The 12,584-nt window shown below is 41.2% G+C and overlaps 1 protein-coding gene across 2 annotated transcripts in view; it reads left to right on the top strand.

Annotated features, from left to right (window-relative positions):
* Positions 1–12,584, top strand: part of PTPRB (protein tyrosine phosphatase receptor type B) — a 142,001-nt gene that overhangs the window by 56,801 nt on the left and 72,616 nt on the right. For both annotated transcript variants that reach the window (XM_008256785.4, XM_051845665.2), the window contains 5 exons: positions 2,302–2,580; positions 3,421–3,678; positions 5,944–6,207; positions 8,471–8,740; positions 10,870–11,130. In XM_008256785.4, the coding sequence (XP_008255007.3) occupies positions 2,302–2,580; positions 3,421–3,678; positions 5,944–6,207; positions 8,471–8,740; positions 10,870–11,130 (1,332 nt within the window). The remainder of the gene's footprint in view (positions 1–2,301; positions 2,581–3,420; positions 3,679–5,943; positions 6,208–8,470; positions 8,741–10,869; positions 11,131–12,584) is intronic.

Below are 12,584 nucleotides of genomic sequence, written 5' to 3'. Positions count from 1 at the left end.
TCATATGGGATTCTGATGTCACAAGCAGCAACTTAATGTGCTGCACCTCAACACCAACGTCTCTAAGTGCTTTTTATAAAATGCTCAAGTTAACATTTATAACAATTCTACTAAAAAGATACTGTTATTAACATTATTATACCATTGCACAGGGGAAGCGCGGGGAGGTTAAGGAATCGCCCAAAGTACAGTTACAAAATAAGAGAGCCAGATTCAAGCCCAGGCCACCAGAACAGAAGCTGCACTCTTGAGAGAAGCCCAAAGCTATGTTCTGTGGTGAGCCAGGCAATCTTGTCTTCCAAGGGCTGTCTTAATTTCTGCTGCCTTGACTTACTTATTCATTGTTGATATTATAAAATATTAAGTGTCTATATTGAGTTTTTGAAGTATGGTGCACTCCTCCTATAAATTATATCATAGGCTGTAAGAAACCTATGGTCTCTGTTGGTCGTTTACATGTAGTCTTATGGGCTATATGTCCATAAGTGCTTTTTTAGTGTAGAGTGAGGTTATCATATTTTTTTGTTTGTTATTATGCTACTCACAAGTGAACAACTTCTTAAAACATGTACTGTTCTAAGAAGGTCTGGAATTCCTGATGTTCTATTGTGAGCAACATACAGCCCACCAGGATATGAATAAGAATTGAGGTCTCTATAGCCATGGCACAAAAACATTTCACCTGACCCTAAAAAATTGGTCTCTAGGGACAGGTGTTTGGCAGAGCCGTTAAGACACCATTTGGAATGACCACATCCCTTACTGGAGTGCCAGGTTCAAGTTCCAGCTTTAGGCTACTGCACACCATGAGAGTCAGCAGATAATGGCTCAAGTACTTTGGTCCCTGCCTCCCACATGAGAAAGCTGGATTGAATTCTGAGCTCCTGGCTTCAGTCAGGCTCAACCCCCGCGTCTGAGGAGTGAACCAGCAGAAAAAGATTCATTCTCTCTCTCTCTCTCTCTTTCTTTCTCTCTCTCTCCCCCCCTCCCTCTCTCCTTTTCAAGTAAGAATGAAAATTTTAAAAATATCCTTCTCCCACTTTAAATCAAGAACCATGCAGGATTTATGACAACATCTCATATGTGGACAGCTGTCAGCAGTCCTATCAGTATTCAGAGTAGAGACAGCCTTATTTCTCAGCTTCTACTCCCTACTGTACCTAAGAAATAGCTTCTTGCTGAATACCATTGACCTAGTTCCTAACCCAGTGGTGTGCCTTTCATCTACTTCAAGTTCACCAGTGGAGACTCATCACAGGCAAAGCAGGACTCCTAAGACTTACCCATGACTTTGAAAGTTGAAATGAATAACTGGGTGCAAGACTTTTCCCTCCTCACCCACTACTGAGACTAGGGCCCCAAAAGTGAGATTTTTATTTTAATCTATGGACATAGAAAACTCCAGCTGTTGGGATATTCCATTTTGGTGAGAAGACCTACTTTATGCTCATTATTAGATCTGTATCTTTTATGATTATCTAATAGCTAAAAATCACCCAAACTTATGTAGATTTGACACCACAATCCACAACTTGGGAAAAAGTTCAATTATTATTATTATTATTATTATTTGGACAGGCAGAGTGGACAGTGAGAGAGAGAGAGACTGAGAGAAAGGTCTTCCTTTGCCGTTGGTTCACCCTCTAATGGCCGCCGCGGCTGGCACGCTGCGGCCGGCACACCGCGCTGATCCGATGGCAGGAGCCAGGTACTTCTCCTGGTCTCCCATGGGGTGCAGGGCCCAAGCACCTGGGCCATCCTCCACTGCACTCCCTGGCCACAGCAGAGAGCTGGCCTGGAAGAGGGGCAACCGGGACAGAATCCGGCGCCCCGACCGGGACTAGAACCCGGTGTGCCGGCGCCGCAAGGCGGAGGATTAGCCTAGTGAGCCGCGGTGAATTATTTTTTAATATCTATATTTTCTGTTGAGATCTTCAGTATTTGTCTAGAGACAGCCTGGAATTTTTTTAATGTTTGAAATGTTTACTAAACTTTGAAGCCAAAGAAAATATAAAATTGCTTGAATTTTTAATGTCAGAGCTACCTTAACAAAAAAATTTATTAGAAAAGAATTCACATAACTAGCAGCCAAGTGGATTTTTGTTGTTGCTGTTTGGTTTAGTTTGAATTTTTTGGTATTGTTTGAAAATGAAGTAGTAGGTTTAGAAGTGAAGCAAAATGCCAATTTGTTTCACAGGCAGCATAGTTTTGAAGGAAAATAGATCTGGAATACAGTAAAAATAAGCAGCTGTTTGTGGACACCTTCAAGCCATGTTCACTTTCTTGGTATTTGCCTTGCAGATCCATTACCTCCTGTGAGGTTTGAAGTCAGCCAAGAGAAGACTACTTCAACCAGCTTGCATGTTTGGTGGACTCCTTCTTCTGGAAAAGTCACCGGCTATGAGGTGCAATTATTTGATGAAAATAAGCAAAAGACACAGGAGACCCAAATTCAAGAAAGTACTTCATGGAATGAATACACTTTTTTCAATCTCACTGCTGGTAGCAAATACAGTATGGCCATCACAGCTGTTTCTGGAGACAAACGTTCCTCTCCAGTTTACACCAATGGATCAACAGGTGAGAGCTGTTTACGCAGAGTGGACCATTTCATAGTCTCTGATACTTCTGAAGCTACATGTTATTCAAGGTTCAGAAGTGAGAGGCCCCTCAGAATTACCAGTTACTTCTTAAATACAGTGAAAAGGCTGTACTGACCACAGGATGTGTGAATGTGCTGCCAACATGCTTGGTGATTTTGAACACATCACGGGGCTTCCCTCAAACTGGAGATTTCCCCAATTCAGCTCCCAGATGGCCCTTCTCTGTTGTATCCTAGGCAATAGGATTTTCTGCCTCATTTTCTAAGTCTATGCCACAAAACTTTTTTAATATTTGCCCCTTTGGATTTTCTTCTCACAGCATCAAGCCATGGTGTTTCCCAAACATACCTACATTTGAAACAAGTCTTTGCTTCCTTGATGTGGTGGCAAATCAGTCAGGTGGTGCACCCTTCTATCATACCCTAGGCACAAGTCCACCTCCTTCCATGAAGTTTGTGTCCTTCTTCTTGTTCGCTCTCCCCTCATCTTCTCTCTCATTTTATCTCCAGCTGCTCTTCATCTCCTGTAGTTCGTTCCTTTTCCCCTTTCACTTGTTGCTATTTCATGTCAGGCTTCATTGGCAAAAAATACCTTAATATATAGTAAGTGGGGGAAATAAAGAAATAAACTTCAGCATAGCTTTGGGCTGGGAAATTGAAAAAGAACATTAGCAAAGGTGCTTCTGAAATTTGAGTGCTGCTATTCATTATTACTATTATATAAGTTAAGAAGTAGAGATGTGGTTTTTCACTAAATGTCTCTATGTCTCCATAAAAAGATACGAGTGACATTTTGGACATGCATTTTATCCCACCAGTGCCATCTCCGGTTAAAGACATTCGTGTTTCCACCAAAACTGACTCTCTCCTGATTTCCTGGTCCCATGGTTCTGGGAATGTGGAGCAATACCGGCTGATGCTAGTGGATAAAGGAATCCTAGTGCATGACACTGTGGTGGACAAACAGGCTACATCCCACACTGTTCATGGGCTGACACCTGGCCAACTCTACAACCTCACTATTGTGACGGAGGCTGCAGGACTGCAAAACCACAGGTGGAAACTAGTCAGGACAGGTAAGTGCCTCCAGGTGGGCTCACCAAGAATAAAGCTCAAATCAAGCAAGGATTTAATGATTAGGTTTATTTAGTAACTTGAATGATGACAATGTATAACACTGAAATTCACATAAATTAAAATAAGGTCTTCAATATGTATCTATGTTTCTACTCAAAGAGGAATTCCCTTTTATTTAGGCTAGCCCTTGGCAATTTTCTGAAGTAGGTAAAATTAAGGGCTGATGTGAGCCCCATTTCTCTTCTTCAGTACTTCCATCTCCTTGCTTAGGATTCCTACTTCTGTATCTAAACAGACATCTACTGGTTTTGTGACATCCATCACTTACAGTGAACCTGGATTGATTTTTTCAGTTGTATGCCCAGACCTACTCCCATATGACAGCCATTTCCAAAATACTCATCCAACAAAATACATCCTTGGACCGAGTACTATAGGACCTATTCTTGCAGCTTATAGGCTGGTAAACTTATTTGTGCTAAATATTCAGGAATAATTCATACATACATTCATTCATGCAACCAAAATATATTGCATGTAAACTATGTGCTAGGCATTGCAGACATAACAACACCCAAGAAAGACAAAGTCTTTGCCTTCGTGATGCTTCCATTCTAGGAGGTTCTAATGGTTCTAGTGGGTGCACTGTGACAATAAATCCCCTCTCTGGGTAAATTATCTAACTTTAAGATAAACTCTAAAGTATTTAGTGCCTTAGAAACTGCTGTAGTGGGGAAAGTTTCTGAAACTGGGAAGCTGGTGGGAAAGATACTCAGGGTGTACATTTATACACCATTTGTAATACACCTCAAGGATGAGTCAACATCTCTGATACAAATGTAGCATATAGCTTAAGAGTTATTTATGTACATCAAGAGAAAATTACACTTCCAACTGCCCTATGCAAAGCTGGTATGCTGTGTACATGCTTTTAATTAAACCTCATTAATTTATATTATAACATTAGTAAGGCACAAAATTACAGTGTGGTCAAGAGGTAGAAAAAAATACATACCAAATTGTATCTACATCCCTTGTAACAATTTTCCTTTGAAATAGCACAACTCTTTAGTTTTGTCATAATTTAACATTAAAAATAAAATGTTAAGCACACAAAGTGTTTTTTAAAGATTTATTTTTGAAAGGTAGAGTTACAGAGAAGCTGTGGCAGAGAGAGAGAGAGAAAGAGAGAAAGAGAATGAGAGAGAGAGAAAGAGAGAGAGAAAGAAGTCTTCCATCTGCTGGTTCATTCCCCAGATGGCTGTATCAGACATAGCTGGGCCAATCCAAAGCCAGGAGCCAGGAGCTTCTTCCAGGTCTCCCATGTGGGTACAGGGGCCCAAGGACTTAGATCATTTTCCACTGCTTTCCCAGGCCATAGCAGAAAGTGGAATCGGAAGTAGAGCACCTGGGACTCGAACTGGCACCCATATGGGATGCCAGCACTGCAGGTGGTAGCTTTACCTGATATACCACAGTGCCAGCCCTGCACACAAAGCTTTTTAGTCACCCACTGATCAATCTACTTATTATATACTGGGTATTTTTTATTTATTTGACAGGTAGAGTTACAGACAGTGAGAGAGACAGAAAGAGAAAGGTCTTCCTTCCATTGGTTCACTCCCCAAATGGCTGCTGTGGCCGGCGCTGCGCTGATCCAAAGCCAGGAGCCAGGCGCTTCTTTCTGGTCTCCCATGTGGGTGCAGAGGCCCAAGCACTTGGGCCATCTTCCACTGCCCTCCTGGGCCACAGCAGAGAGCTGGACTGGAAGAAGAGCAACCGGGACTAGAACCTGGTGTCCATATGGGATGCCGATGCCGCAGGTGGAGGATTAACCAAGTGAGCCACAGCGCTGGCCCCAGTATTTTAAGTTTATAAAGATAGGAAGAAATTAGGCAGCTTACAAACCTCTTTGAGAAGTACACCTGGTGAATTTCAGAGCTGGGAAGGATCATTTTAGGTCTTTTGACCAAGCCTCATTTGCCAGTAGGGAGCACTAGGCTGAGTCAGATAAGGAGCTGCCCAGAAAGTGAAAGCCAGCCACATCCCAGCCAGAATCCAGGATCCTGACTGCCAGGATTGTGCCCTTGCCAAGAAGTGGACAGCCTTCCTTTGACTTTATGGTATCATTTGTGCCTCTCAAGGCAGTTGCTTTCTTCTGAGCAAGGAGGGTGACTTAAGGGAATTAAAATACAGTTCAAAATCTGTGCAGAGAACTGCTCTGATACCTGAGTGAAGTCTCCTTTCTTTCCTTTGCTAACTAGCCCCCATGGAAGTCTCAAACCTGAAGGTGACAAATGATGGCAGTTTGACCTCTCTGAAAGTCAAATGGCAAAGACCTCATGGAAACCTAGATTCCTACAACATTACCCTGTCCCACCAAGGGACCGTGAAGGAATCCCGAGTATTAGCACCTCAAGTCACTGAAACCCACTTTAAAGACTTAGCCCCAGGACGACTTTATCAAGTTACCATCAGTTGTGTCTCTGGTGAACTGTCTGCTCAGAACACGGCAGTGGGCAGAACAGGTAAGTCTTAGGTTCTAGAATATTCCTTGGTTGCCCAAATCATTCTCTGATTTATCTTAGAATAGGACAAAATAATTTTCCATTCTGGAAAGTGGGGCTTATATGACTGAGGTTTCTGTGGCCCCAGGCCAAATATGTAGGGCAAAGTAGAGGATTAATTGCATTCTTCTGAGATATTTACATGACGATGTTTGGGCTGTTACATGATTGACATATTGTCTCTGCCCTGTGCTTTTTCATATCCCATTGCCTAAGTAGGGTAAATGCATTAGGGCCGATACCAATAAATAAAACATTTATGGCACCGAACACTTATTCAGTGGCTTATACAAATAAACTATTCTACTGGGAGCTTTGGTCATTAATAAGACACGCTATTGCTTTTAAGGCATGGTTCAGTAAACTACAACCTCTGCCAAATCTGGTTAGTGGCCTATTTTATATAGCCCCCAGGTTAAGAGTGGTTTCTTGTTTTTGTTTTTTGTTTTTATACATTTTAAGAGGTTGTGGAAACAAATACACAAAAATCTAGAAAAACATAAAACAGAGACTACATGTGGTCAGCAAAGCCTGAAATATTTACAAGGATACTACAAAAAGTTCCTGGAAAAATGGAATTAAAAGTTGGCAAAGCAGTTAACATGGTGTTTGGGACGCCTACCTCCCGGATCACAGTACTTAAGTTTGTGTCCTAGCTCCTCCTCTAGTTCCATGCACACCTTGAGTGACAGCAGTGATGGCTCAAGTGCTTGGGTCCCTGTCATCCACAAGGGAGACCCAGATTGAGTTCTTGGCTCCTGGTTCAGGTGGCCCAGTCCCAGCTCTTGCAGGCATTTGGGGAGTGAACCAACAGATGAGAAATTACTGTCCCTCCTTCAGATAAATTTTAAAAAGTAAATAAAAATATCTTTTTATAAAGATAAGTTCATTTTGGGAGAGAAAAATTTGAAATCCATATGGTTTTTTCCACAATATATATTTTCCATGAAATTTATGAAGACCCTTTGTATGCTTGGATTTCCAACAGTTTCTTGCACCAAAATAAGCTGACCTTTTAATTCCATTTTCCACAAGCTTTTTGAAGATACTTTCTTATGATCTGGCTCTTACAGAAAAATTTCAGTCATCCTTGCTTTAAAGAAGCTGCATTTTAATCACACAAATTTCGAATACCCACAGACAATTTAAAATAGTTCATTTTAATGATGATAATTTTATTGTTATTTCCATGTATCAGGCACTGACTAAACAGCGTACATCTACTATTTTATTTAGCTTTCATAATAAAACCATGAGAGATGGCCTGTTATGAATACCATTTTACAGATAATCCAGAGAGGTCAAATAACTTGTCCATAGTCATCCAGCCAGTAAGTGGTAGAGCTAGAATTTAAACCAGGCTATTTGATTCCAGAGTTCATTCTCTGTGGTATGAGAGATCTTAAGTAAGAGATGCATAGTCAGAAAGGAAACAAAACAAAATCTCTCTCAGAAGATCAGTAAAAAATTCAAGGAAATGGCCATTAAATGGTATCGTTAAAGTGTGAAGTTCTTGGCAAATAAAGAGGAAAAAAAAGGAGAGCCGTCTGAGGAAGAAGGGATGATGTAGGCAAAGGCACAGAGACAGGGGGTCATGGCCCGGTAGGACACACCACAGGGTCAACGTCAGAAGAGGAGGGGAAGGAGGGATGGTGGCTGCAGGGAGAGTCAGAGTTGAGAGGCCAAGGATATGGGGTCTGAACTTGAAAAGCCGCTAAAGTGAGACTTGACATTTTATTCTGCAGTTTGTGGAGAGACCTTGAGATATTTTCATGCAAAAGAATAATACAATCAGAGCTACATTGCAAGAAGGTTAATCTTTTCCATTGTACAAAAAAAGAGAGGAATGCTTCATGACCCCAAAATCCACCATCTCTTCCAAAAGATGCCATGTTGATTAAAATTACCCCGAGGGAAGTAATGTCAGCATTACTTCTAGTACTGGTGTGCAGTCAGTAAGAAACAGCACTACAGAAGACTGCATTGCTATAGATTACTAAAATGATTTTAACACGTATGTTTTGAGTGTCTGTGATCTCCAAAATGAAAAAGAACCCTCATTTGCAATCAATCCACAGACCTCAAGAGGGCTTAAAATGTTTTGAATTGAAGATATGATACGTCCCATCGACTGTTGCCTGTGAAAAGTAAATGAGTCCTCTCAGTTTTGGCTTTTAGTGTCTTTTTTTTTTTTTTTTTTTTTTAACTTCATTTCATTACTTAGTTCCAGACAAAGTTGGGAACCTAGAGGCAAACAACAATGGTTGGATGAGGTCCCTCGTAGTGAGTTGGTCGCCCCCTGCTGGAGACTGGGAGAGGTATCAGCTCCTGCTCTTCAACGACTCTTCCGTGCTGTTCAACACCACGGTGAGAAAGGAGGAAACACGCTATGTTGTGGATGACGTGGGGCTCATACCGGGAAGACAGTATGAGGTAGAAGTCACTGTTGAGAGTGGAAATTTGAAGAATTCTGAGCGTTGCCAAGGCAGGACAGGTAAGTAAATATGAAGATATTAACGCCTGGTGGAACCTCCATTTGCACCCTTTTTGTGTACTTTTCCCCAAGTAAGCCAGGTAACTGCCAGCGTCATACCTCAGTGTCCCGAGTGGGGCATGGCAGACTTGCACACTAACACAGAACTGCTAAATTTTAATGTTGTCAGATTAGAATAATAGAAACTGCTTCTACCCTATTATCTCATAAAAGAAACACATTTTAAAAGCCAAAAGAAGAGAATGGATATAACCTGAAAATGAAGACTAACCTCCTGTCAAAAGAACATTTTGCTTGTGATCAGTATTAGTGAGTCAGTGCCTTGACTTACTGTTGACTTATGTGGGACTTTCAGGTACTAAGGAAGAATGGTTAAAGTTTGTAGGGATATATTTGCGTTTTAGGGAAAGGGAAAAAGGATAACAAGGTTTGGGTATTCTTGCTGTCACAATTATATCACAATTCCTTGTGAAAGTCACAACTTCCCAAAGCCAGTTTTCTCAACTTTTCCAAATGCCTGCAACAGCCAGAGCTGGGCCAGGCCATAGCCAGTAGCCTAGAACACCACAGGTCTCCAACATGGGTGGCAGAGGCCCAAGTAGTTGAGCCATCTTTTGCTGCCTCCCAGGAGGTATTAGCAGGAAGCAGGATTAGAAGCAGAACTAGCCGGGACTTTAGTCAGCACTCCAATATGGTATATGGCCATCCCAAGCAGAGGCTTAACTTGTTGGGCCACAGTGAATCAGCGCACTTAGAAGACTATATAGAAGAATGTCAAAGCAAAAGATTGAGACATCCTCCTAGCTTTGCCAACAGTGTCTTCCAGTAATCTCTTCATATTCCTAATATCAGTGTCCATTGGATGGTACTCAAAGACCTAAATCCACTTAAACCAAGCCATATTCAGTGTTTAGTAGGCCAGATATCTGTTTCCCCAATATTTTGTTACTCAACTCAAGTAACTTGGAAATGTAAGATCAAGGGGTAATATAAACTCTCTGCATGTTGATATAATTCTAGGATACCTTTTCTTAAACTGCATATCCAGATGAATAAATTGACTTAAAGTAGGACTTGATAAAAATACTCAAATTATTTGTACAAACCGAAGAAGAAATATACAGTGTTAGGGATTCAATTAGGAAACCATTATAGAAAAATTGTTTGATGAAAAAATCACAGTATAACTTCACACAATGGATTCTTTTCATCCACCATTTTTGCTCCTAAAAATGTCTTCTAGGAATTGTAATAATAAGATCATTTAGATAAATGGGAGACTCTGGATAAGAATCACCTTCTTACACATCTGCTATTATTTGCCAGCTACTACACCCTTTCATGAATACTTCAGTGTCCCCCTTCTCAGAAACAAATGGAAGAAGCACTTGATTTTTCCAAGTTGTGGAGCTAAAAAATACTCCTAACTCCACCTAAACACTCAGATATAGACTACATGGTTTTGTGGTTGACAAAATTGTATTAAATATTTTTTCTTTATTTTATTAAAGACTTGTTTTATTTGAAAGGCAGAGGTACAGAGAGGCAAAAACAGAGAGAGAGAGAGAGGTCTTCCATCTGCTGGTTCACTCTCCAAATGGCCTCAATGGCCAGAGCTGAGCCAATCGTGAGCTAGGAGTTTCTTCTAGGCCTCCCATGCGGATGCAGAGGCCCCAAAACTTGGGCCATCTTCCACTGCATTCCCAGGCCATAGCAGGAAGCTGGATTGGAAATGGAGCATTCGGGACTCCAACCAGCACCCATGTGGGATGCTGGCACTGCAGGCAGCAGCTTGAACCACTACGCCACAGTGCTGGCCCCTTAAATATTTTTTCTATCACAAAACTCATATGAAGAGATAAACTAGTAAAGTAATATTTGGTCACAAATAAATGACCCAGTCAGGTATTATCTAACAGTATTCCTTTGCATCCTTATTTCTAGTTGTGTTATAAGAAGAAAATTATTTGTAATAAGCTTTTCCTTTCTTTTTTTCAATGCTCTTAAGTATTCAGAAATGAAAAAATTGACCTGCAGCATTCCTGGGGATAAGTGATGAGATTGCTAATGAATAGTCCGTGAGTTTTGTGAGTCGGTCAGTGACGCAGGTCTCCATTGCTTTTCCTCAGTCCCCTTGCCTGTCCAGCAGCTCCGAGTCAAACACGCCAATGAAACGTCCCTGAGCATCATGTGGCAGACTCCCCTGGCCGAATGGGAGAAATACATCATCTCACTCGCCGACAGGGACCTCTTACTCATCCACAAGTCACTTTCCAGGGATGCCAAAGAATTCACTTTCACCGACCTGGTGCCTGGACGAAAATACATGGCCACTGTCACCAGTATCAGTGGAGACTTAAAAAATTCCTCTTCGGTGAAAGGAAGGACAGGTAATAATCTTTTTACATTTCAGATTTTAAAGTGTTCTGTCAGCTGCATTATTTAACAGGCGATTTACAAATATTCATTTATCTTCAATCCTGTAGGCATTATTTTAAGAATTCTTTTCTATTGTGTTTCTTGTCTGTTTTACTAATTTCAGCTCTTCCTAAGTTCCTCCTTTTTTCTTTGCTTGAATTTATTTTGCTAAAATTGAAAACGAATGGAGAACCAACCTTTCAAGGAGTTTTGCTGCAAAGGAAAATGGAGAAATAAGGCAGCATCTAGAATAGTGGTTGAAAGGAGGATTCTTTTTAAGCACAAGAGAAATAGCAGCGTACTTATGCTAATGGGAGTCATCTAGAAGAAAAGAGCATGGTGGTGTAAAGGGAGAAGGAGAAATTGCTCTGTCATTGCTGATCTGATCAGAGATACTGGAATCTAGAGCACCAGTGACAGAATGGGCTGTAGAGAGGTGTGCAGGCCATCTCGCCTCAGGAGCAGCTGGAAAGAGGCTGTGGGTGCAGGTGGCAGTAGGTGAACAGATGCAGTGGGAAGTTAGCTTCTAATTGCTCTCATTTTCTAACTGAAATTGGGAACAAGGGAGTCATCAAGATTCCCTTTTCCAATTTATATACTATGTGTTTTCTTTCTTTCCTTTTTAACCCCAGAAAATTATACTTACTATGTTACAAAAATATCTCTTTAGAGTTACCTATTCTGCTCATCCTTTCTTACATATCAGAAATTGTATCTGGATTTTTTTCAATCTAGAGAACATTCTTCAAATTTCATTAGTGAGAATTTCTAGGGACAAGCTGTCTCCACTCTGACTTTTCTAGGAATGTGTTTATATAGCTCTCGTTCTTGAAAAATATTTTCTAAAGTTTCAATTCTATCTTGAAAGTTACTTTCTTGAGGGTGAGGATTTGGTCAAGACGCTATTTGAGATACTCACATCCCATATCAGGGTGCCTAGGTTTAAATTCTGGCTTCACTCCTGATTCCAGTTTCCAGCTAATGTGCACCCTGGAAAGCAGTATCTGATGGTTCAATTAGTTGAGTGCCTGCCACCCACATGGGAGACAGAGTGATTTCCTGGCTCCTGGCTTTAGCTTGGCTCATCTCTGGATGTTGCAGGCATTTGGGGAAGTTAGCCAGCAGACAGGAGATCTCTCCCTCTCTCTTTGTCTGCCTCTTCAAATAAGTAGAGTAAAAATTTTTAAGATTTATTTTATTGATTTGAAAGAGTTACAGAGAGAGAAAGGGAAAGACAGAGATCTTCCATTCACTGGTACACTCCCCAAATGGCCACAATGGCTGGGGCTGAGCCAGGCCTATCTCCCACATGGGTGCATGGGCTCAAGCACATGGGCCATCCTCTCCTGTTTTCCCAGGTGCATTAGCAGGGAACTGGATTGGAAGTGGAGCAGCTGGGATTTGAACTGGTTCCTATAGTAAAATA

This window comes from Oryctolagus cuniculus, chromosome 11 (assembly GCF_964237555.1).
Source record: "Oryctolagus cuniculus chromosome 11, mOryCun1.1, whole genome shotgun sequence".
NCBI lineage: Eukaryota > Metazoa > Chordata > Mammalia > Lagomorpha > Leporidae > Oryctolagus > Oryctolagus cuniculus.
The sequence above is the reverse complement of the archived record's forward strand: the minus strand, read 5'-3'. Positions and strand labels throughout refer to the sequence as shown.